The sequence below is a fragment of the Struthio camelus genome, chromosome 11 (genome assembly GCF_040807025.1).
Source record: "Struthio camelus isolate bStrCam1 chromosome 11, bStrCam1.hap1, whole genome shotgun sequence".
Classification (NCBI taxonomy): Eukaryota; Metazoa; Chordata; class Aves; order Struthioniformes; family Struthionidae; genus Struthio; species Struthio camelus.
Window position 1 is genome coordinate 11,279,699 of NC_090952.1, and position 26,617 is coordinate 11,306,315.

General features: G+C 43.0%; 1 protein-coding gene across 7 annotated transcripts in view; it reads right to left on the minus strand.

Moving 5' to 3' along the window:
• The window catches only part of GRIA3 (glutamate ionotropic receptor AMPA type subunit 3), a 156,376-nt gene extending 130,391 nt beyond the window's left edge, over positions 1–25,985 (minus strand). For 6 of the 7 annotated variants that reach the window (XR_011143383.1, XM_068956620.1, XM_068956616.1 and 3 more), the window contains exons 1-2: positions 25,431–25,985; positions 24,488–24,646 (exon numbers count right to left, since the gene is read on the minus strand). Coding sequence is in view for 6 of the 7 variants with exons in the window: in XM_068956620.1 (XP_068812721.1) it covers positions 24,488–24,646; positions 25,431–25,521 (250 nt within the window). In the remaining variant the exon portion in view is untranslated. The remainder of the gene's footprint in view (positions 1–24,487; positions 24,647–25,430) is intronic. The other variant, XM_068956619.1, reaches the window with a different exon arrangement.
• Positions 25,986–26,617: the final 632 nt, after the last annotated feature.

The following is a 26,617-nucleotide window of genomic DNA, read 5'->3' on the forward strand; positions in this document are numbered from 1 at the left end:
GGCTATCTATAGCAGTCCACTATTCTGAAGGGGATTCTTACTCATTTCACTGCAACAACCCAGTATGGAGGAACTAGAAGGGGGGAGGCATTTTGTGTGCTTGCTCAGCAGATCCTTTTCTAAGTGATTGCAGAAGCTGACTTCATCCTGGGCCACTGTGGTGAAAGGCAATAAATCAAAGCAAGACTCTGGCAGCGCGATGAAAGATGCGCTGAGTATGCTGAGGTGGTGCCATTTATAGGCCTGTGGGGATATATTACATAGTATGAGACAGAAAAGGCAAAACAGCAAACACACCTGGAATCACTAAACTGGGTAAAAATTCACCATGAGGTAAAGGCCAGGATTAAGGTTGTCCAAGGAGAAAAGGGATGTGATCGCCAGCACAGCAGCTCTGCAAGCAGCCTCTAGCTCCAGCTTCCAGTTGGCTCTACACATGCCAGCGCAGAGCATGGTACTGGCCAAGGGACAGCCCAGTTTACTCAAAGCAACGGGCTCCACCACACCTTCCCGGAGGCTCTACAACAGTTTTCCAGCAAGCACTGCTGCTGCAAGCATACCTTGGATTGGGTTTCACATTTCCAACACCCCTCTCCGGTTATTCCAGCTTCATGGGGCTGAGCAATTCTCACCCACTCCTTAGGTCCTAGTGCTGTCAGCTTATCAGCCTCAGAGACTCTGGACAGTTAATGTCAAAGAGGAAATAAAATGGCTGCGAAAACCTGGCTTTAGCAGCCAGCTAAAGCTAAAATGTTCCTTAGGGGTCCAATGCAGATAGCCAAAGTCATTGGAGAAGCTCCCACGGACTTCAGTGACAGCTGGAGTAGGGCTGAGGGGCCTATTCAGTGTATTGAAAGAGCAAGCTAGAGAACAAATAAAATAAAATCCCAAAGCCCCTTACAAAAACAGAAACAATCTCCCCCCTGCCTTTCCCCATGCCCTTCATTTAGTTTTATCATTGGTATCATTTCTACCTGCCTTACAGTCCAAAGAGCCCTTCTTGTTATCAGTCTCTTGGACCTTCAAGATCACATCTGACAATAATTCACAGCCTGGTGCCCTCAGCTAAGCCAGTGCCTTATTTACAGAGAATGATGAGAATATTATTCTGTATAAATTATGCATAATCACTATTTATCAAGCTGGGTTAATTGGCACATAACAAAAGAGTTGTCTGGTGCACAGCTGAATAATGTGCAAGCCAGAACTGATGGAAATGATACAGCAAGAGCCTGATTGTAAAAGAAAAGTCACATTGCTTCATGTTAATTTCTAACAGGCTCCTGCCCTTTCAAAGGAGGAGGCGTTGGCCAAGCGAGACAACAGACCTAGCTTGAAATTATTTGTTAATCTCAGGGGCTTTGGACAGATTGTTGCAGCTTTAAATACTGGTTCAAATTCTGCTCTCAGCTAACAGCACAGTGAAATGTTAATCTGGGGAACTCCACTGCTTTTCTGTGCTCCACGAGACCCTGCTACATTCGCATGCGGGGAAGTTTGTAAAATTGCCAGGGGCAGCATGAGGCCCATGCCCTGCAGAGAAATGCGTGACAGCGACAGAGGAGAGGAGCTCCTACCTTCTCTTGATAGAGAAGAGCTAAAAGCCTCATGCCAAAGCCAGACTAGCAGCCCTTCAGTCCCAGTAGTCCTCATCAGACCCCTAGCACTGGTGCTTTCATGCTGCTCATGAGACACTGGTAGCGTGAGCAGCACTTGAGTTTCTCTAAAACGGCATGCAGCTCAAGAACCACTTATTCTACGTGTACAGAGCTGCTTCACTGACATCTGCAACCCTTTGGTAAGCCTCCTGGATCCCAAAGCTGCATGCACACGTTTAAGTACGTGCTTAAGCGTTTTGCTGAGCAGGCACGGACTAAAGTATGCACACAAGACTCTAAATTGGAGACGGAGGACCAAATTAAACACAAGGCTCGCCCTAGTAAGAGGTCCTCCTACAGTGATGCTTGGCAATCCAGCTGTACTAGGCATCTTCAAATTCAGATTTGGATTCAGTCTGGTTTACATCATGGCATTTCCGTATTTGCCTAGTCTCTCCCTGCCGTCATCTACTGAAATCTCTGCCAGCAAGAATATACCTGCCATCCTGTGACGTCAAAGAACAGCCCTTTCTCCCATATCCCAACGGCTCAAGCTTGCTGGTAGGGTAACAGAAAATGAGAAGGCTCCTGTAACTTCCAGTGCTATGAGGAAGAAGCTACCAGCCAGTCTACTCACTGCAGTCTTCTTGGTATTTTCATATTCTGAGCTTCTGCTACATGATTTTAGTCATATGTATTATATTTCAAACATAGGCCTGTTTTTATGTGATCTTTCTCTGCACGTAAATAAAATACATATTCAAGTAACTTTGCTGTTGTTTAAGCTTTTTTTTCTCTCCAACCTATTCTTTAATAACCTATTTCAGGCTTATTTTCCATCTCTTTCCTCAGCTCTCTTGGTTCACGGAGGCGCACCAACCTCAGATATGCATTAGCATCCTTAATCCAAATCCCTGTGTAATAGTAGCACTTCTTAGAATTATTTAGAAAATACTCTTCCCTGGCTGGTCACAACAGTCAATAAATCTGCTACTACCTTCTTTGTGTGTACCACCAAACCCCAAGTCTCCTGCAGAAGAACTGCATAAACTCAAGAAGCAGGGTGGGGTCTCCAACACAACAAAGGAATCACAACACCATCCATGTCTTTTCTGGTCTCGGTAGCAAAAACTCTGACCCTTGTGGCAGAAAACAAGCACAAAATTCTAGAGAGCAACGCACTGTGGTCCCCTCTCTCCATAAGCCAGTGAACCCTCCACAGTAATCCATCCTTGCAGTACCATAAGGAAACACCCCCACGAACAGGCAAATAATAAGCAGATGACTCTCATCAGTGGCTTACAAACAGCTGTGCAAATCCAGCAATACTCTGGTCAGTACAAAGCTTGGGGGGGACAGCCTGAAAACAGCAGTGTGTACTTCTATGATAGCAGCCCCTGCAGCCAATCTACTGGCACCCACCAGCTTAACTGCAGCAGTTCGGATGACTCTCAGCACTGAATTTCTCTCTGCTACAGGAAGTACTCACATGGCTGCACAGTTGCTGAAGCTCTGTGGCACGCTGCAGGACAAGCTCCTTGCAGAAGGGTGGCCCTTGTCACTCTGAAGGGCAGTTCCCCGTCGCTGCTTACTCTTCGTCTGCAGCACCAGTCTGTTCCAACAGGCTAACCACTGAATTAAACTGCTCTAAGGAATAGGCAGCTTCATTCCACCCTCTCCATCAGATCCTTGCATCTCCCTCTTTTACTGTCTTTGTAGGTATCTCTGCATCAGCCTGACAACTCTTGGTGCTCAGGAGTATCATCTTTCTGCTGCATGGTGATCCTCTACAAATGGCACTGGCTTACAAAACACTATGGGCTAATGGGATGAGAGGAGGGGATCACAGGGACTCAGCCTGCCGCCACATCCTCGAACCTGCTGGCGTCTCGCAGGCATCTCACCGGGGCTTGTGAAGACCTTCCCTCTGCCAGAGCACAGAGACTCAGCCACAGAATCTCAATGCACCATGGAAGGCTTTTCTGAAACACTGACCACTTATTTCGAACCAGCCCTGCGTTGTGTGGATACAACAATCCCAGAGGGAAGGATAAGAAACTGGGGAGAAACACTGTCAATTCTGCATAGCTTCACGTGGGTAAACACAACCAGGTTCTGCAGACAGGGAAGCGCTTTTTCCCAACAGCTACAGACGGAAGTATGGGAAGAACCATTCCACAAGCTCAGGGAACTCAATTCATTTTTCAGCTCTCTTTCAAATAACCTTTAAAAAAGAAAAGAAAAAAAAAAGCTTGCTATGCACAGCAGACTAGAAACTAATACGTGACTCCACTTGCAGACCATAAATAATGTTTTATTTTTAAATTAAACTTACCCATGGCCTACCAAACATAAATTTATTAAGTTTCCGCTTTTCTAATTTTTCATAGGTTAATTCACAATATCTTCCAGGTTTTATAGGTTAATGACTCTGACTTTTAACTTGCAAATGTCAGTGTCAATTTCAGTTTAAATTTAGAATAAATATTTTTCCTTCATTAGAAACAATAGAATAGTCATCAACACAAGCATTCATGTCATTTGGCTGAAAGCAGCTCATCGCAAACTTAGGTTCTAAAACTGGAGATACATATATGTATATCTATACAGAGACACATATGCCTCCCTATCTCATGTAGCTGTACATGGCTTAGCAAAAAGCATTAAAAAAGAAGAGACTGTACTGTGATGAGCTCAAGGTATATTTGTTTAAAGCAAAATATTGTAGGGAGATAGTGCTAGGTTACCGTTACGGAATTTTCCTAGTCCGATTTTCAAGCAGACCCACTGACAGCATCAATCCTTTCAAAGTGGCCCATTAACAGATTATTTTTGGACTTCAAAATTGTTGTAGCCCTTGGAATAGATTTGGTGAACTCAGGTACTATAGATTTTCAAATAGATTGACTAAACGAAGCGTCTCTCCAGACTACAATAGAGGGCACAAGAAGTCTCGTTTTCCAAGCAATGTCAGTTATAGGCGCAGAAGACTTCTTTGTACTCTGACTGTATATTTTTCATTTATATGAGCTAATCCAGGCCTTTCTTCCCGCTGGCAATGTTGTCAGTGAGATGAAACCTTCCTGGAACAAAAATAGTATAAAAACTTGCAATTAGACAAATTAATTTGATAACAACAGAATGACTTTCTCATAACAATTTAATAAATCAAAACCACACAGATTTAAATCCTCCAGTGGAGCTGCATAAAAAAGGACTCATGAATTTACCAGCTCTTCAAGTTTCCCTAAGAAGCCCAGACAATGTCGTTTACCCCCTGCTCTAGCGAGATCACCTATTAAAGAGGAACACATCTCTCTGCTACTCAGTTATTTCCCTCTGGGGCTGAATTCAACACGTTTAGGTTGTCACTCGTTTAGTTCAAGTACACAGTCAGTCCAATATTTCGAGAAGTTTTCATATACGTAGGAACCAAACCAAACAAACTGAACTCCACGTACAGCAATTCTCAGCTTGGGACCATCAAAATCTGAAAACAAACACACACCATCCCAGCTCTCCACTACTCCATAACTCAGTGCAACTGGTCCTAAATGAAGTCCTATTGAAGCGATCCTCTTAAGGAAAGTAAGCATGATTTGAGTCACCATATTTGAACAGCTGTTTATTTTCCATTGTTCCAGTAGTAAATTGGTGTTATCCCAGCTTCTTTCTTTCCTCCTCTCTAATGTATTTGCTTCCATCCTCCGCTGGATACAAACTCAGTTTTTAAAGATGATTTCAAAGTAGTTTCTGGCCCTGCATTCGGCCCAACTCTCTCAACAATTTTTATGGATTTAACAGTATGTTTTTATATGTCATTCTTCCTCTCTTTCTTGTAACTGTATTAAGAAATAAAGATAAGAAAAATGATGGAAATAGCTAACACAGAGATGCAATCTTGCAACCAGTCAGAAATTGCTGCTACGTGTGCAAAATAAATTAGGGAAAAAAAAAAGAAAAGAAAAGAAAAAGAAGAAATGATTTTTCGCTTTAATCTCTTCCAGCAACAGTAGTTTTGGTACTACAAGTAAGGAGAGTGTATGTAATTCATAAATTCATTGCGTCTCTTCAATCACAGAGCCTTTGGGTTTTCATTCTGTTCTCATCTATGTTCAGGGCACTAAAAATCTTTCATCTTTTCAGCACTCCTGGTTTTTACATGGCTCCAGATGGTGGCCAGCTGATAGGAGCCTCCTCTACCAGTTCTTGCTCAGTCTACAGAAACCAGAAACACTCTGAACCTGTCGCCTTATTTCGTTGAGGGAATATGGGAACAGGAGAGATTGACGGAAGCAGGATAATTTACTAGCCATGAACATATGGATATAAATTACACATTAGTTAAAAATGAAGCAAGTACGATTTAATTCTGGGTTTTTGAAAGAAAACTTCCCTTCTAGAAAACCAACCCACGATATGGTAACTGGAAATCTTTCAAATGGCAAATGCAGACACACCACGGCTGTGCCCTGGAGCAGAGCACTTGGCCAGCTTCATGCCTTCATACAAAGGAACGCAATGTTTCTTGGTTTGGTGTCCTTTTCTGAACTGCAGCTTACCTTCATTTATTTGGTGCTCCCCATCCCCCAAGCCCCAAACTACTCTCAAATAAAGAGCATCCTGCTATCACACAAGTAGCTTTGAATAAAATCATATCATAGGGTATATCACTGGGGAATAAAGACAAAACATCAAACCACCACAATAAAATTTCCTTTTACTAATTTCTTCCTTTTCAAGGAAGGGCCATTCAAACAAATGTAAAGAAGTGTAGGATCTAATGTTTTCATGACTTCAACTAAGCAGAATACATGACAGGTGAAGCAAGCAAGTGCAACTAATCACACTTTATAGACAAGTAGCCTTCTGAAAATGCATATTTTAAAGTCTATTTTTAAAACTCTTATACCTACAAGAACTTTCAGAGCCCATTATAACTTCCCAAACAGGGGAGAGAATCCGAAGCACAGCCAGTTAATTAGACCCAATGATGTGGGAAATGCAAGCTAATTAAATTCTTCTTCTAAAAGATTTATTTCTGGATGTCAGTTGTTGGAGATTGGGGGGGGACTCCCAATCTCCTACAAGAAAATCCTCATTCATCTAACCATGGAAAACTTACCTCATTTTTGTGAGACTCTTCTCAGGAGTCAAGCCATCATATCGCTTTATCAAGAATCATCACGATTACAGTCATTTTACACAATGATGCCACTACATATAATTTTAAAATTTTTGTCCTTGATACAAGTTGATGTTTGCACAAACAGGAGATGCGCATTTCATTCATGAGACAATTGCAGCGGAAAAAAAACAGAAAACAAAACACTGAAACAAAATAAAAAAATAGATTTTTTTAAATATACGGGGGGGGGAAATCAAACACTAGAGGAAATATGATTCAGGAGATAGAATTCTTCCTCTAAAACAGCATAATCAGGGTTTCTTTTTGTTTTAAAAAGCTACATTATTGCCAATGATTAGAAAAAAGTAACTTGAATAACCAGGCTTACTTGAACTAAGTAAGCCTATATATTCTCTCTTGCTGGCAAGAGGAAAAAAAACAACCAAAACAAACCCCCAGAAGAGCGATGCGGCTGACATCCAATGGGAGATCGTGGTGGAGACTACTCAGAGCCACATTGGCTCTGAGGATGGGAATCGCTACTCACGAAGATCAAAGCACAAGCCTGAATTAGACTATACTATCCAGCATTTTATACAGTACTGAATAGACTGCTGAAAAGCAAGTTTGGACATTATAATAGAGAGTCCAGTTCCAATCTCTGAGTTTTCTAAGAAGTTGTTTTTTGAAAAACACACTGAATTTTGAAGAATATCATATACAAAGCTTTTTACCTACAAGCAATATATGAAGAGCCTCTCAAGCAATATTGCCCCTATTTCCTCCTCTATCTTCGTCTTAAAGAGTACAGACAGCCATCAGATATGATACTTACTATCATGTGACCTTGTTTTTTTTAGAAGAAATTATTGCCAGCAACAGCAGTATTAGAAGGAGACAGAATTATAAGCGTCAGGGTTTGTAGGCTATGATCGTGAGTCAACTCTCCATATGCTCACACTTGTGCTTAATTTCATGGAATTAGTTTTGCATAATTTTGGTGAAAACATTCACGCGTGCCAAGTTAGAAAAGCGTACATTTGCGGGCTTGTGTCCTGGACTACAAGCTGAAGACAAGCAGGGAAGAGAATCAGTCTTACTGAAGCTCCATAGAAGAGAGAACATCACTTAGGGAAGGCTACCTTTCCTTAGGATTTCCCGGAAACTTTCTTCTTTACTCTGAAGTGAACGTTAACAAGAATCAGGTTCTCATAATCGAGGGAGAGCGAGCATGAGATCGACCCACCCCCTTCAAAACTGTCCTTTCTACTGAGGAAGCCAGAAAAGAAGAGCTGTTAAGAACACTTTACCAAACAAAAATATCTGCTTTTCAACTCCCAAGTTAGCTTTTTCTGAGTATCTTGCTACTACAATTGAACAGTAAAACTTGCATATATGCTTTAATTAGGGGTAAGGGGAGGACCTTCTGTTTGCATTTATGGTATGGCTGGTTCATGAACAAGCAGGAACAAGTTCAGCCATCACAAATATTCAGTTTGTGCTGCTCGGATGCATCATTTCAGCAGGGGAGGTTTCGATAACAATTAAGCAGAGCCTTTTACAACTAAGAGACCCCTCAATTTTGGCAAGTATAGAAGCCAGTGTTTTATCTTTGCTGCTCTATCTTGCCAGCTGCTGCACTGCACAAATCAAAAGACTCCATCTCTCACTCCTCATGCCGACAGCATGGGGGCAGGGGCTATTCTCCCACACATGGGTAGGGCATTTACCCCCGCTAACTCCCATCAACTTTTATGGGGAGGACGAAGAGTAAATACCCTGTCCCATAACAGGAGGCAAGGCTCTTAGAGCAAGAATGAAGGAAAAACCCAACTATCAATTAACGTGGTGGTATTGCACACATTTATTGCAGAGTCTGGTACAAAAGAAAAAAAAGCAGAAGTGTAGAGCTGCATCTCTGTATCAGTAGAGAAATAAAAATTGGCTTACTAGAAGCTGAAACACCAATGACAGGAGATGCTCAAATGACCTTTTTTTTCCACTGTTACAACATATCAGTAAAAACAATCTGAAAATATGAAGGAAAAGGAAGAACGAACAGGAGAAAAACTGATTTTCCAGTTCAGGAAACTGACAATTTATGCTGTCGAATACTGAAAAATTTTGAATATTAATATAAAAAAGTTCCATCTGAAAATTATCGTAGAAGCTGAGGAAGAACATGATCCTTTGGCTACAGAACAACATGCAAATTTGTAAAGATTTCTACCCAACATATTGTTATAAAGAACTAACTGCTAAACTCCATGTTAAGAATTACGGTGATATAAATCTGTTTCTGTTCATTCAAATAAGGCATGCTAAGTCCATCTACTCTAACTGTGAATCTAACTGTGAATCTAACTGTGAATTTACATGTCTTATGACATCTTAAATGCATTATTTCATAAATTTGCTACAATTGCAAGTGTATGTTAAAAACCACGTATCCAGCCATCCTACAAGTTACTTCTGTCACCACTGTATACCATTCAAGTTATGTTCAATATCCCAGATCTTAATTAGCTTGGATAGATGCGAGGAAAGTCTGCTCGCAGTTGCAAGAGTCTAAATTTGCAGTAACTGCTGAAGACAATGGAGTTATTTCAGACACAATCAAGTAAAAAACGCTCAAAATATTTTAATCTATTTTTGATCACTCTGTATTACCATAGAGCGAGACAATGGAAATTTTTCAGTACAGTACTTAAAATCTAATCTTTATTTAATGATCACAGTTTTTCTAAAACATGAATCATTCTATCAGTGGAAGATCACATCCTGTAAGAACGAGAGAAGGGCTCTTATTTCAACTTTTGGATTTTGTGTAGCATTCTGATTTAGAACAACAAATTGTTCCAGCGAAGGGACAGAAGCTGCAGCTGAAGGGCCATCTGCTGAGCTTCTCTCCAGCGAATCCAATCTCAAAAGGAGGATGTGACGGAGCACCCAGGCAACTGGGATACACACCATTAACTAAGTGATGGATGAGGGATGGAAAACTTTGGAGGGACAGAGTAGACAAACACAACCATTGCATTTTTTAAATCAAAAATCAGAAAGATGAAGGTATTCGCTATAAACCCAGAGAACTGCTACCACATGCCCTGCAAGCAGGGCTTGCCTCTAGGTTCTCTTTGCTTTTAAAACAAAACTTTGGTAATATAGCAGACTGGTTACTTTTATGTCTTCAGCTTATAAGAAATTGTTTACTTGTTTAATAAAATAATATTTCCTTAGCCTCCACAGCAGAGAATTTTTCAGATCAGTTACAACTCATTGGGGTTTCACCATGTCAGCTCATTTCAACATAAATTTGCTAACGGGCTGTTTCTACTGAAGGTATTATAATACTCTTTGGAGTATGCTACTTCATTATGTTTTCCTTTAGGCAACTTGCACTATTCTTAAATTTGGATTAAGGAAAGTCTATGTATACTCTGCCTATAAGGATGTATATTCAGTGTATCATTTCATATCCCAGCTGTCAACAGAGACAACGTTTTATAATACATGTATTGTATACGTGCCAGTATGAGATGAATGGTCCTGTAACTATAATCAATACTGTTCATTCAAACGACTGGCAGTGGCATTTCAGACAACTGGCAATGTCATCAGTTTCACTGGGCTGCCCAAAAATAAACAGCTTGAGATGAATGAATGATCTCTGTGGTTATTTATAAATAATACTAGTGTCAGTTGTTTGTTTTAGGGGGTTCATCACTGGGAAGCAGAGGAGTTTCATTTTGGTGCAAAAGGCATGGCAGGCTTCAAGAAACTAATGAAATGTTGAAGAATTATTTTACTGTTGTTTTTTCCAACCACCCAATTATAGTATTTACATACAGCCACTACTGAAAGTGCCAGGATCCCTCCAATGTGACAGCACAGAGCTCTGCAGGAAACTTGCACAATCTCAGGAATTTGCAATCATCTCAGAAGTCAAACTGGATTCAGAGAAAGCTCCAGTGATCTGAATAAACCTACCCTGGGGATAACTGATGTCAGCTCTGAGGAAACCTGAGCAGGTTTTGGATTTTTAACAAAACAAAACAAAAAACTACTTCAGTGTTAAAACTGCCCACCCTTAAAAGAGTTTCTCAGAGCCAAGTAAACCAAAGACCTCAATATGGATGAGACTGAAGCTCAGGCTCATGGGTGTGAGGTGAACCCAGGTAGACGGGGAACAGAAGGCACCACTCACAAGCCAGTTCGCTGCCTCTCTAAAGTGAGAAAGCTCTTTTTAAAAATCATGGTCTGTCTTCTTCCAGCTATTGAAAGCATGGCAGGAGGAGAAAATACAGGAAAAAGATTAAAGACAGTTGACTAAAGGGGAAAAAAACCCCACATCTCTGCCAAGTCCAGATCCCAAAGAAAATTTCTGAATCCCTAAACCGAGAAAAAAATCCATTTGGTCTAGTTGAAGTGACTGTCTCTCCCTGGCAGTCTTGCCGAGCCTGTGATCCATCACAGCAACAACACTGCTATTCAGCCTATAAGCCTGAGGATCAGCAGGTCACCACAACTGAGGCTACAAACGTATCTTCTCCTCTGCAGGAAAAACTCCTAACCCATTGGGAATTATTATGAAGTTTTCTACCAGATTTTTACCTGTTAGCAAGGAATCACAATATCCCTGGTGCATGCTCCAAGGGAATCAGAGGAATGACCAGTTTTCCCAAGAAACTGGAGCCGGCCCTCATTTGCTTCCGGATAGAATTTGTGCTGCCATAAGACATCGCTGCAGAGAGCTCAATACACCATAGGACTGCAGCAGTTTTTCTTGTGGACACCCAGGAATGGGAGCCAAAGCCTCTATTACTTTAGCTCTTTCCTGCAGAGCATAACACCGCACAGAAACTCCACCAGATGAGCTCTGCAGAAACGCCTGGATTCTCTGAATAGACTATCCAGGTAAGCAAACTGCTGCTGGACCAGATCTGACGAGTCAGAGTTCCATCCAGAACCATAAACAATCACTTTTCGTTCTTACGCCTGTTGCCAACAATATCTATATGCTGGCAATTAAAATAATCATTAAGTTGCAGCATTATCCCATTTACAAGCTTTATTGGTATATAATACATGAAGACAAAATTAACACATCCAGCCACACCAAGAAAGCATTTCAGTGGGATGTTTCTGGCTTAACAACCAAGAGCAAAAGGATTAATGACATTAACTCCTTTTGAAGGACACCACTGGACAAACAGTGGAAACTCACAACCCAGTTGGTGCCTCTATGTCTCAGAGGAATGAGGCAAGCTGTACTGTGGAAACTGCCTTTGCAAACAGAAAGTCAATGGCTGTTTTAAAATGAAAGCCTTGATTATATTTTTAAAGTAAAATTGTCTGTGGGATGTTCATAGAGAAAAGGAGAAAAGCCAGTTCTTTGAAAATGAGTGAATTTACCAAGCTGCAGTTCATTATTGTACGCACTTGCAACTGTAATCACTGCAGCATCACGTTAAATCTAGTCACAGAAGTATACAATGTGGGAATCTGTCACAAAAAAAAAAACAAAACCCTGAATAAACTGGTAGGAGGACGGCTAAACCAGTAAAATAAAGTCTCTCAGTTCCAGGTAAACGATTAGATAGCAGCGTAGACTGGTATTAATCAAAAGTCCCTAACGAGAGCTTCAGTGAACAGTTCTTAGGAGCGTGGCTCTCTTACAAAGGCTGGCATCCCCTACGATTGGCACTAAGCGACCCTTTGCTGGCAGGCTCAGCGGAGAAGCCAGTGGGCAGCGTCTGAACTGTAGGCCCTTCTCGCTCATGCGGAACAAAGTCATAGAGAGTCCTGATCACGCAGGAGGTTTGATCTTAATCCTTTACACTTCTGTAGCATCTTTCATCCAGAAAAGAGGCAGGGAGGATAGCATGGCAGAGTCTCAAACTGCTAGTGCCCTTCCTAGGTCTATTTTGCAGAACAAGGCCTCTTGTTTTGGGGACTTTCTGGTACTTTTGGCAAGTGCACTCCCATAGCCTGGATTACACAGTTGAATATCTGAGAAACTGAAATGGTAGATTCATCTTTTATATGCAGCTCTGCCCTGCCTTCTTGAGAAGGGAATAATCAGTAATGAATAAGTTATTGCCAAAAACCTTTTAATCTCTTTAAAGAAGAGCCCTGCAATAAACTGAATTCAATCCAGCAATCTACCCTGGCATACACAGGGCTGATATAAACATTTTTAGAGACCATGTAGTTAAAAAAAAAAAAAAAAATTAATCCTGCTTGCAATTTTGTCCAGAAAAATGCCATTTTTAAATTCACATGGAGATCCTGATTAATGCAGAGTATTCCAGAGCAGCAGATTCTGGAAGCAATTAACAAAACAATTCTTATTAACACAGGGAATCTCCAGAGATTAGAAAGGAAGCATAAAATCTTTTCAGAAAAGCCTGCAGGGAAAATATACTTTAATATCCAATTGTATTCTCTAGCGCATGCAGAGATTGCCTCAACTCAAATCTGAAATGCATCTTATACGAAAGGGGGCTAGCACTGCGGAACAACACAGTAAGAATTTAAGACAGGAAGTGCAGATAATTTATCTGAATGAAGCTTCCAGGAGAATAAGTGGTTTATGTTGATAATGATCCAAGCTGGAATCTCACCAGGACGCAGGGGTTAGCAGCATCACTATTCACGATAGGTTCACGATTCATGAAAAATAACAGGGTATTTTTACAGATAATAGGCTAAAATGCTAGCTTTGTGCTTCAGCCAAAAGATCCTGTTTTGCCAGAGATCTTTTCTCAGATTAGCTATAGAGTAACTCAGAAAAAGGTGCCATCTTTTTCAATCAGCACTATCACTACTTATCTCAGTAGGTAAGAAATGTAATGAGTTAAATTTCACAGAGAAGTCCTCCTTTAATGTCACCCAGCCTCTATTCATATGAGAATTGCAAAATCCATAAACTGATGCAGAGAGAAACAGAAAAGCAGTGAAAGGATCATAGCTATAAAAATATGTATTTGGGGGGGGGGGGGGGAGGGAACATGAAAAAAGAAAAATGAATATCTGAGAAGCAGAGATGGTCTAAGTGACTCCTTGCTAAAAGCAAGGTCAGCACTTTGCGCTGGAGACTATTTGATTTACTCCATTTTGTTTCAATTGAAAAACAAAATCTTTCCTTGGCAGATTCTGCTCTACACAGTCTATTACAGATACTTCTGAGGTACCCAGCATCATTCATAAAGGGACACTTCTTACTGCTGAACGTGAACATTTTGTTAAATTTCCCAAAGTTCTGAGCGGACATACGTGCAACATTACACAAGGAGGTATTCAGTTGGTCTAACTTTAGGCTTGAAATTTAGCTGTTGAAATCAGGGGCCTGGATCACCCGGGTAGTCGAGGAGGAGAGGAGACCTACTGACAAAGATGCTCCAAGCCTCCCTCAGAGAATCCAGGGGCTGCCCTGGGTCCCACAGCCCTCGCTTACCCAGATGCTCATGGTCAGGAACACCCCACAATGGACTGCGCTGTTTTTATCCTGCTATATTCTACCAGCTTCACTCCTTCAAACTCCCACAGAGCTCCTCCAAGTTTACCCTGGTGTAAGCCAGATCAGAAGAACACCCCATTATTAATCTGAACTGCCCACATTTACTTAATGGGATAAAAGGCTTTCTTTCTGTTAAGAGTAGAGCAATGAAGTACTAAAACATTTAGGTGCCAGTGGTCACTGCAGATACACACAATTAGGTATCATTGCTTGCCATTTCTTTTCATATTACATAGCACAAAACACAACTGGCAGTGAAGCACGCTTCTTGCATATGAATGCATGTTTTTGAAACCAGACAGCATGTTTGTAGAAAATACTGGTACGTCTACTACGCTCTGCATGTAGTATAGCTATATTGATTCATGCTTTAAACAGGATAAAGCATGCACCTGGAACAGCCAAAGTAGTATAGCTGAAAACTTCAGGAGAGTAAACTGGTCTCATTCTGACCAATTCTGGACTCACCCTGCTACCTCTCTGGGTAATACAGTAAGTGGCTGCAGACTGTGTAAAAGGTGTGCTATATATACTTTAATTGATAAAAACTGCTAGTTCATAAAATCCGTCACAAACAGCTTGTGCTATATACCCTGAAAAATGCAGTGAGCCAAAACACATACAAAAAGTTTCTCACATCACTCATCTATATGCCCTTACATTGAAAAAGGCAGATTCATGTCTGCAGAAACATTTTGTTAACTGATACAGGCTTTACTAAACTGTTTCTGTCAGGAAAAAGAGGTATATCGCCCAGAAATAATCATTTCCTAAACAAAAAATTTGGTTTCAGCTGGAACAGAGTGAATTTTTGAAGTCTGAAACAATTAAAAAGTTGTTATTTTTCACTATTTTTTTAAAATGCCTTTCTGGTCAATCCCAAACTACTCTTTAAAATCTTTTTGGAACTACATCTGAACTGAAAAATTAGCAAGTCACACAGCTCCTATCATTTCCAACCACGTGTCTTTTTGAAATCGTGCAACATGACGTTCTGGGATAGACATTCCCTTCTAGGACACACAGGACTGCAGTGAGATAATGGCGCTGTGAAGGAACAAGGCCTGAACTGTACAAGGTTTTCAATGTACATATGAGAACTACAATTAGTTGTGTCCAGTAGTGGTGAGAATTCACTCTGCTGGCATGATTGAAACAGGAAAGAAATAGAATTAGCTGGCAAGACCATGTCCACTTTTTCCTTTAGTATTGTTTTATATTCATCAAGAAGTTATAAACAAACTGTCCTAGAAAGCAGCATTTTAAAGGAGAAATGAAAAGTAAGATAGCTGATATTATGCTGACTGGTTAGTCATTCAGCATTTCCTCCGGTCCAGCTCCTTTTGACATCACTGCAGTGATGGTAGTGAAGCTGCTCTGGTGATGCAACTAGACCACAGCACAAATGCTTTGAAAAAAGATAGTCAAATACATTAAACTTCCAAAACAATTTAGAACCCCCCCCCTCCAAAATGGTTTAGATTCAATGCAGGGTTAGACCCCTGGGTCTGTCCTTTGCAAATCAATGGACACTAATTAGCTCTCCCCTATCTGCTGGGAAACAACAGTGCATATGAACTTGAGTTCTCTAGCCATCAGACTCTATTAGAATCCAACCTTGGTGACATTAGTGGTAAAGCCTCCGAAGACAGGAAATCCTAAAACTGATAAAAAATAACTTGATATCATGTTCTCATCCAGGGAAGCTATGGAAAGTTCATTACCTGAAAAAGACTAATCAATTACTATTTCTCCCCAAGCCATCTCTCTCCCTTCCTTTGCCCCCCCCAAAAAAAAAAAAGCGTTTTGAGGATTTTTAGGATACATAGCAGGGTTCAAAGACCAATCAAGATGGGTCAGGATGCAGCAACCATGCGATTCTTCACACGGCTAATCACTTGAAAGAGTAAGTAGCCCCTCCTTGGAAATAGTAATTAAAAGGCACTGGTCTTGGAAGGTTCTGAGTGCCAACTCACTTTTACTGAGCTCAGGATGGACAAAGCTGAGTGTTGAAGTTACCCCCAGGGATTTACAGGACTGGAATCCAGATCTCCTCTTCAGCAGCCTAGATCAATGTTCTCTTTTTCTCCAGGGTCCCTTAAACCTTTAAACCTGAGGTCAGGGTGAGTTTTGCCCCCGGCTTTTGGAAGGGGACTGTAAGACTAAATTTCCCAAATTTCTGCTGTTCAACTTTCCTACCTTAGCTGTCTAGTTATCATGCTTTATTTAAGTTAAGTCTGACTGCCTTCTCCTACAATGTAATGTATCAGCAAGCTCGTGTCCAACACCTGCTTAGATATACTATGGTGCCAATTATGAATGTGATCATCAGGAACCCAGTACTACTCACACTAGCTGCTGTAGATGCTAACCGGCAAAGGCCAGCCTCTGAGCGGTTGCTCTTTCAGGAATCAGCGCTAGACTAACATAATCTGCTTTCTCTAGAAAGCATCAGAGGATTCAAAGTCTGATGTGTTCAACAATCCCTGAAATGCATCGATTGCCCCGCATCTCTTGGAAAAGCTAGCTGCTGTGAGATTCAGATTACTGCGTGTCCTACAAGCCTCACCAGGAGAGACCAACAGGTAGCTCCGCTACTGCTAAAGACTGTTCTTTCCCGCTCAAATAAGCGGTCTCAGTGTGGGCCAGGTAAGCAAAAGTCAGGCAAATGCTGTGCTACAGAAGTATAAACCATATTTATAACAAAGATCCAGGATGTATAGGAGGTAAATAACTTCTTAATATTGAACTTGCTTTCTTTCCAACAGCTTTGCTCATCTCAGGTGAAGAGCTGAAGATGTCTCCTTTATCAAGTGACAGATTGGCTTTCTGTACAGCTGCGACGTTCTCCTAGGTTCATCAGCAGGAACGCCTGCCTTCTTCTGGCAAATACAGCAAACTAGTAAGTGCTGATTTAGATTTGTTTTTCAGGAGCATGAGGAGGTTTTTTTTAAAATTATTTAATCAATCAGTTACAGGAAGGGCGAGGAGTGGAAGTGATCAATAAAATGGAAGAGGCCCTTCTAGCCAAGGCTCTCCAAGTTCTTCACTGTAAACAGTCCTTCAACACCTGTCTGATGTAGGTAAATTGTACTACCCCGACATAAGAGATGGCAAGACTGTGCCACCAAAAGTGACCAAGTGATTTACTCCAAATCATGCTAAGAGCCAGTGGAAGAGCCAGTGATTTCCAGCGATTAGCCCCTTGACCATATAGCCTGTGGCCAAACAACAGACGTTGCATAGGGCAAAACTACCAATGGTAGCAAGCACCTCTCCACAGGTCAGTCCAGGAGATACAGGAGTGAAAATAATGAAATAGACATGGGGTAAAGCATACATGGAATATATACCACCAGATAGTGGACATACACTTCCCAGACACCTGCGTACCGTTTCTGAGATAGTTATTGTATTAAAAAGGTTTCCAGACAGGTGGAATCACAGTGCAGCCCTACACTTTTTTTTTTTTTCCATTCCTGATCAGAATTTCCAACATCACTTGGGACTAAACCCCAACAAGTACAAGCCCAAGGGCAGGACCAGTCATCCAAATGCAATTGCAGAACTTACAAGCAGTCTGAAAGTGGAGGTATAAATATGTTCTGAGCATATCTGAAATGTCTAAATAGTCTAGTAAAACAATTACACACAAGTAATCCGATAGGCCACTTCATTCCAGCAGAAGAGTGCTCACCTGGGCTATTATCCAACTTTAAGAGTGCAATTTACCCTTTTTACAAGTGCCTGGGCAAGTTACCTGCATCACAGTGTTCCTGCAGGTTGATCCTCACACATCAGGGCCTCTGTGCCTCCTGTCAGCGTCTGCGTGACGGCTGCACATTGCCATTCGCTATTTTAGAAGTGGTTAAGAACGTGAGGAAAGAGATCCAGCGCCTCAGAATCCAGCAGAAAGACAGGCAGGAGAGTGACTGCTAGGTAGAGGCAGAGACATAACTCCTTTGTACATTCACTTCCTTATAAACAGGAGCCTCACCTCCTTTTCCCTCTCTCTGAGGGTTACGTCTTGGTGAGATCAACTAAAAAGGCACACGCTGTCTTTGAATATTTCACACACAGATACATGCTGGTAAATGAGATACTACAGAACTATTTCCAAACTCACTGAAACATAGTCACTTCAGAGTACATATTGTGCAGCTCTGCGATAGGTGTTAACATCCACACAGTGATACCTACAAACAGCTGAACCTGAGCCTCTTATTTGGAGTCCTCATAGAATGACTGCAAATTAAAAACTCAAAGATGATTTCGAGTTTGAGGTTTCCAAGGCATTCAATATTCAAAAGTTCAACAGTAATACAAAGCAGGTGATATAACTGAGGGAAGCATGCATCTGCCTCTGATGGGAAACATAACACATACACTTTTGGAAAAAAACAGTCCCCGTTGATAAAGCATGGAGACTGCTTCACTACAGTGATCATCACATAGTTTCACAGAAACTGATTTGATCTAGATCAACCTATTTTTAGACTGCTATGTTGTTCTAGTGGAGGTACAAACCCTTGTATAGCACATTTAAGCCTCATGACAATAGGAATGGAGTTTTTACGTTGCCTTACGAGCCCCCTCAGAAGGCATTCCTTGGCCTTCCAATGATCTATACTGTACAGAATAAAAGTTATACTGATCCTAGGCTGTGCCTTGAATGTCAAGCATGAAACCAACAAATATCTTTCTCACAATAAACGTACCAGAGTTTTCAGTGACATTGTTCTGTTTGATTTGAAACTGAACTATAAAAACAAACAGCTGCTGCTTTAAAATAACATATTCTAGAACTTGTAAGGATACCTAACTAAATCAATTAGCATTCCAAAAGAGGTAAAGACAAAATATGTACCTTAGATAGAAAAATGTTAAATTGCTGGATTATGCCAAAAAGAAAAGTCATTAAAGATATACCAGCTCCCTCTCTCCCACTTTTCACTTGACGCTGTCTTGCGTAACAAACCTACGCTTGCAGTAGACTGGCCTCCTACCTCCCAGACGCTACCAGGACAGATCCAGCGCGCAGTGAACCCAAGGGAAAGAAACAAACCATGTTCTGTAGCCTTTGAACGGTTCCTGAAACCGTCTATTGTTGCTGTTAAAAAGCTACTGTGGCATGCTTGTCTCCCATCATGGCTCCATTTCCTTCTGGAAATCAACTACAGCTATTACACCTTTTGTTAGAACTTGGAGTTAATCGGTAGCTCTCCAACTCATCCAATGGGTTCTCCAGGCCCAGTGCTATATAAGGAGGAACATGAGTTGATCACTGTATTGGCACAAAATCTTTCTGAAATTAAACACCGAAACGGCTCTCTGCATAGTGCTTTACTCTTCACTTGTTTGGTGAATTTCAAAAAAGTGTCCATATAATAAATATGGAGGTAAGTATAATCCTAACACCTAAACAGTATGTAAATGCATATATAGCAGAGGAGGAAAAGGGATTCAGCTTAAAGTTCAGAAACCCTTAATGAAAGTTAACTTAAAATAATACGGTTCCTTCTAGTAGCACCAAGATCACATTCAGCTTAACAACGATTCATCTGCTTTGCATCGAAGTGCAGACCAACTTCAATGGAAAAACATCTCGCTTCACTTTTCCACCTATCCCAAAACTGCAAGAGCTTTGACCCCTGAGCTAAAAACAGCTTATTTTTGTTGTTGCACAGCAGTATTGTACAATGTCTGAGACAGTTCCATGGCATCAAAGGCATTTTTTGGATTTGTAATGAACAGAGCCGTGCGGAGAGTACATTTCCAGGTGTTTTACCACAGAACGCTTGGAGAGACCTTGGTGCATTCTTTACTGGGCCAGGCAGGCACTTACCCTGTGGTCTTTATTCAGGCAAAACCACCAGTGTATGGCTCAAACGTGGCAAGACTCTCGGAGAGACATGCTTATGCTTTTGGCACCAGGGAGCTGACCGCTTTCAGCATCAATGTCTTTTGCCAGCTGGACAAAGAGTACACAGAGGCAAGGGAAGCAAATTATCTGCCCACTGGCAAAGAAAAATGCTGAGCAGCACCTAGGGAGAAAGTGTGTGCGCGTGTAGGCACACACATGTGCATATACATGAGCCTGTGCGTCGAGAAAGGGAATAAATAGAGTTAAACTGGAAAAAAATGTCCAGCACTAGCCTTGTGCTATCATTTTCGCAACCTTCTCAGAAAAACAAGAAACAGGCACTTCTTCTATTAAAATCTTCTTAGCTGAATTTTAAAGAATATACACATGGAGAGCAAGGATGATAAAGTATAATTTTCAGAGAAAGGTAGAAATATGACCCCCCCTCAAGAAAGTGCCCAAATATACAGGTAAAGGATTTTAGCAACTTATGGTAACTATATGATTATGTTTCCCCTCTTCCTTTCACTTCCTAAAGGATAAGTGCCTGGGGGTGGGGAGAACACTACGTATCAAGATTTGGTAAAACATTTTAAAAAAAGCAGCCTTCTGGGTTAGGAAGATATATGAGAAACGACTCCGAAAAATTAATGGGACAAGAATTCACAGCCGATAGGTTAAGCTTGGCAGAGAGAGGGAATTTGCCTGTAGATTAATTAGATTCTGCAATCAAAGTCCCTTTTCTCCTGTACACATCCCACCACTATCATTACATGATCAACAGATTTTTTTTTTTTAATACAAAAAACCTAATGCTTTCTTTTGAGAAATTCCATGGGGATTATCTGTAAGATTGAGTTTGCTTTTCTAAATATTTCTCACAAACTGTACATAGTCCAAGAGCACATTTGTTGGCTGTAAAGGTGTACAACAGCAATTTTTTGCAATGACAGTGCAGAGAGGGAATATGAGATCTGTGTGCTAATGAGCTGACACTGCAGAGGCTAGAGCAGTGTTAGTATAGTGCACTACAAGTGCAGAGCAGAAAGATGTACGTGGGTTATTTCTAGGGAATATGATCTACAGAATTGTACGCATAATTCAACATTAATACTAACATCCTCCATCGGAGGTTGTAATAAAAGCATGAAGAACACTTGACTGATGAATTTATACATTTGAGCTGTTATACTAGTACCATTTTGAAAAATACAGCTCACTCCCTTTATGAGCAATTTTGAAGGAAAAGTATCCATGATTTACTTGATTTTATCCACATGCAGCTAAAGTTAACTTCTTCCTTTCTGTTTTCTCTAATGACAGAAAGCTGCATATTTTAAGAGATGAATAAATCCCTCGAAGCCAACCAATAAACTTTAATTCACCTTTAAATACAGTGGAATTTTCATCTGTGTTTGCATTTACTTTCTATGAACATATCACAAGTAGGTAGGTAGAAAAATAGGAAAAATAGAGAGTGAATGAATACTGCATGGGTGCGCACGCATGGGCATGTGTAAACTAAATACATACAGACAGGCTCAGTGTTAGCAGCGAAGCAGAGAATACAGAGCTTGTATACGAAAATCAGATTAAGCATCATTTAACTGGAATAGGAATGAGAGGGAGGGGCCTTTTTTTTTTTTTTTTTCCCTAAACAAGTTTGCTCTCATCTTGGGATATTGCCAAATCAACCCTATCAGAGGTGGACTTTTTATTTCTGGCTCATGAGAATACTTCAGAAGAGATTTTTTTTTCTGCCTCTGGAATGCACCAGACTGCACCATGCAGGCAGGATGTGCAGCTGTACAGTAAGAATATGAGTTTTTTCTGAGTAAAGCCCCCCCCCCCCACACCCCGCAATCCCTGTGCACACAAACGTTTACCACAGTCACTACCATATACTTCACAGCAAGGGGGAATGCTAAGTACTAGCTACTAGATACTGACTAGCGCAGCCACTAGGCACAACCTACACATGCTACTTTCTCCGATTTCCTTTCAGTTTCCTTACATATCCCACCACAAAGTCAGTCGCAGCCTTTCTCTCCAGTGAAGGCACAGTCACTGCAGGTTTCTCTTACATGGATCCCTGCCAATTGCAAACATTGATCAAAAGGTTGTGTGACCGCACTTGAGACAACTTATGCTCATCTTCAAGAGAAGTAAAAATGCCGTGGAAAGAACTCCTTCACAGATACGGCAGCACCCTGAAATTATCTGCCACTCCACTAGGAAGTGAGGATGTGATAGAGGATACTTAGACCAGAATGTTTTACACGTTACCATGTAGAGTGATGAGCTACTAGTTCATCCTCATGCATGGATGTGTACAAGCATTCTGACTTTCAGATCTGTACGCAATTATCTTTGAAAAGAGTAACTGTTCTCAAAGACCGGTGACTTGGACTCAGTATATTATTTTCCTACTAACAGTATTACTAGATGGTTGGCACTGCTATGGACAAGGTCACCTTTTCATTTCCTTCCTTCTGTTTCTTTTTTCACATCTGCTATTTTTAAATAGGTTACTGTAGGCTGGTATTCTCTGCTCTAAGGTTTCTCCAGAGATTAAAGTTTTCCAAATTTTACTGCATTAGTAGTATGTCTGTTGGAACATGCAGCCCGATACTACAGAAAAGCAACTCTCATCTTGCTAAATTGCAAGAGCTTTCACTAAGCAATGACAAAAATCATTAGATGTCAAAAGATGAGGCGCACGCTGACTAAATAACACATCGACTGCCTTTGAATGAGCGTGTGCTTCACTTGTCTTGGTGGGATCCATGAGGAAGGGCTGGCAGAACTTTTGAAAAACAATTAATCATCCGAGCAGTTTAATGTATTTAGTTTAAATCCATATAATTGATATTTAGGAAACTATGTTTGAGATATAGCCTCTTGAAGGGATTACACTGATTAAGGATTAATAGTCAGATGTTTGTGGTAAGAGCTATTGAGGCAGGATAGGATTAGTAAAATAAGATGCAAAGTACAAGCACACTTTTATTTACCCTTTTTTCCACTTTACTGAATATTTTAATTGGATATTACATACCAACTTTTAAAGGTCCTAATTCAAAGCCCTTTTAAAAGAAGTCTGATGCTGCACTAACAAGAAGCAATCACATGGGGGTATGTTAGAACATCAGCCCACAATTTCTCCGAGTATTTCCTTATTATATATTTTCCAACCATGAAGCATCTCAGAAAAATATCTGAAATTCTAGGAAGAATAAAATAACTACTTTTCTAGCTTACCCATTATATAGACCAGGAGACGAATATAAGAACTATCCTAACGTCAAAAATTAAAGAAATGAGATATTCAAATAATGACATTGTTTTAAAACAGTAAACAATATTTTTCAGGACTCCACATCAGTACAATGCTTCGTCTTCAGGAAATCCTATACTGAGAGTATAGGAACAGGAATGCTGTCCACAACATAAAGTCGGGACATTGAATTCAGAGGTCCTTTAGATCACGTACAGACATATTTCTGTATACTGCAAAATATATAAAACTACCTCCCAGTAAGATTCCATAAATTTTCAAAGGCTTATGAAAAAACTGTAAACAGAACTTATTTGGACACAACAGCAAAGCCAATATTCAGAAACTACTATCGGTAAATGAATGCTTTTTTAAATGCAAAACACACATCAGTCTTTCAGAAAGAGATTTTGCTTTTTAACACCACATTAACATTACTCAAAGTTCTATTTTGTTTCTTTGGTTAATAAAGGCGCAAATTATACATATGCGCAGCTTGTGCAGAGCTATTATTCACAATGCTAAGCATTCCGGTTCAGTTTTCTCTCCCTTCAGCTCTAACTGTATTCATCAGTTTATAGTCTCATCAGTTTTTAATCAGGACTTTCCCCTGTAAGGAAAAAACAAAACAAAACAAAACAAAATGGTATTTTAGAGCAGAGGAGGCAAGTAAGCCCCTCCAGCTCTGTCTCCTCAAGGTCACTTGCAAACAACTGTTTCTGTTTCACTCCTACATAGTATTATTTGCAAATTATGCTGTTTCACATAGCTATGCTGTAGCCTTAACAAAAAAAGGCATGTTACTTCAGCAGGGATTCACTAATCACAGCTATGCAACACTGCTATATAAATCATGCAGTTGTTTTTCTGGAAAACAAAACTAAAGGGGAGAAAAAGAAGTGTTGAGAGAACTCCCCTAAGATATTATTCAACCATATAGCGCTGCAAATCCACTAAACCTCATGTCAGTACACACACACACACACACACATTTGTTGCACTGTATCGGATGAATGAGAACTCTAGCCTAACCAGGGAAAAATTGAACGTAAAGATGGATAACAAGGAAATAATTCTTAAAAGGTATGTGTTTACTTACAAGCATTCGTCACTGAAAAACTGTTGGAAGAGTCCAAATGATCTACATGATAGTTCAGATGGAAGGGCTTTTCTGTGGTGTTTTGGTTTGTGTTGTATAACTGCACAGCAAATCGAAACGCACTGTGCTCCTGAACTGTGTTTCTCATGAAAAGCCCACCTATAATGGAAAAAACGGAAGAGGTATTTCAGAATGAATTGCTAGAAGCGACAGAGGTAATAAGCTACGTTTACATACTGCACATCTCGGGCAAGAACGAGCAGGAGCAGGCTGAGCGCGAGCACACGATCTTGGCGGCACGCACACATGAAACACGCACTCCAAGCCCAAAGTTAGGCTTTTAAAGCCACGCATCGCAGGCTGGTTTTCCTCCAGATGCCCCCTGAGCTAGGGGAAGTCTCCAGGAGCCGCAGGTGTGCAGCAGCACCTCGGGCTCCAGGCCACTTTCGTGCGGATGCCCACACGCGCATCCAGAAGCCGGACCCGGGGAGCTGCGGCTGCTGCCCGGTCCCCGGGCGGGCGACGAGCGGGTCCGGGCAGCGGGTCCGGGCAGCCGGCCGCCCCGCCGGGCCCGGGCAGGGGCGGGAAGCGCTCCGGCGAGCGGCGCCGCGCAGCCCGGCGCTCCGGGAGAGGAAAGGCGGCGGGGGAAGAGAGAAAATAAGAACCAAGTTTCACTCGCTCGCCCTCAGCCTTACGGCGCGCTCGGCCACAGGTTCAGGGCGCGTCTCTGCGCGCTCGCCGCGGATTCGCTTCGCCGCCCGGGGTGCGCTGCTGCAGGGCACGGCCTGGCGGGAGCCCCGGCCCCGCGGAGCCCGAGCCGCCCCGGCACCGCTCCCGCACCGCAGCCCGGGGCAGGGCGAGCGCCCGAGCCGGGCCGGCAGCCCCCTCCCCTCCCCTCCCCGGGCCGGCCCGGGCGGCGCGGTCCCGCCGCGGCGGGGCTTACCTATGCTGATGGTGTTGGGGAAGCCGCCCAGAGCCTCCGCCAGCAGCCCGGCCACCAGCAGCAGCACAGCCCGCGGCGCGCTCTGCCCCATTTTCTCCGGCCCCGACGGTTCAGTCGCTACAGCGGGGCGGGCGGCGCGGGCATGGGCGCAGCGGCGGGCGCGGGGCAGTGCCGGCGGCGGCGGCGATGCCGGCGGCGAGGAGGACGCCCCCCGCCTTCCTCCCCTTCTTCTTTTTTTCCTCTCTCCGCTCCCAATCCCTCTCTGCTCGTCTTCACCCCAGCCTGCGAGGGCTCATTGGCTGCGCCGTTGCCTTTCTCCCCCCGTCTCCGCGCCCCCCTCCCCCCCCCGGCGCAGGGACTTCCCCCAAAGATGGTGGGTAGCGGCGCGGCGCGGCGCGGCGGCAGCACCCCCCGCCGCCGAGGCTGCTCCGCCCGGGCCGGGCCGGGCCGGGCCGGGCGGGGGAGATCGATCAAACTTGGCGTGAGGCGGGCGGCGCTGGCGTCTCCCGGCGGCGGCGCGGGGCTGCGGGCGCCGGCAGCTCACCGGCCTCACGTGGGCCGGCCGGGCGGGCGGCTGCAGCTGGCCCCTTTAAAGCTGCATCGCCTCGGCGTGTGTGCGAGCGCGCGGGCCGGGCGCCGCTCTGAGGCGGCGGCGGCGGCGGGGAGGGGAGAGGAGGGGAGGGGAGGGGAGGGGAGGGGAGGGGAGGGGGCCGGGGCCGGGGCCGGGGTCCCGCCCGCTCGCGCGGCCGGCCAAGGCGGGAAGGGGCGGGCGGGAGCGGAGGCCCCTGAGGGCGGAGGCCCGGCGGAGGCAGCGGGAAGGGCTGCAAGAGGACACAGGGCACGGCGAGGGGGGCGGGGGACGGTGCCCCTCGCCAGGGGCTGCCCCGCTCGCGTCCCCCCGTGTTGGGGCTCCCCGGGGCAGGGGAAGGCTCCTGCATCCACCCGCCCACGGTGCCTCCAAGCGAAGGAAGCCAGGGACGAGTTTATCCCACGTGAGGGAATATCAAGTCCCTCCAAACCTCCTCTAAAGGGAAGAAACCCAATAAAGTCTCCCTGTTTCATCTGTTTCGCTGGAAGACAGGGAGCGTGTCTCTCAGGTGCCATGTTGCCCGGCACGTAAGGTGGAGGTGGCCTGGCCGGTGACCACCGCGGGGGCGGGCAGGCAGGCGGTGGGCGTCAGCATGTCG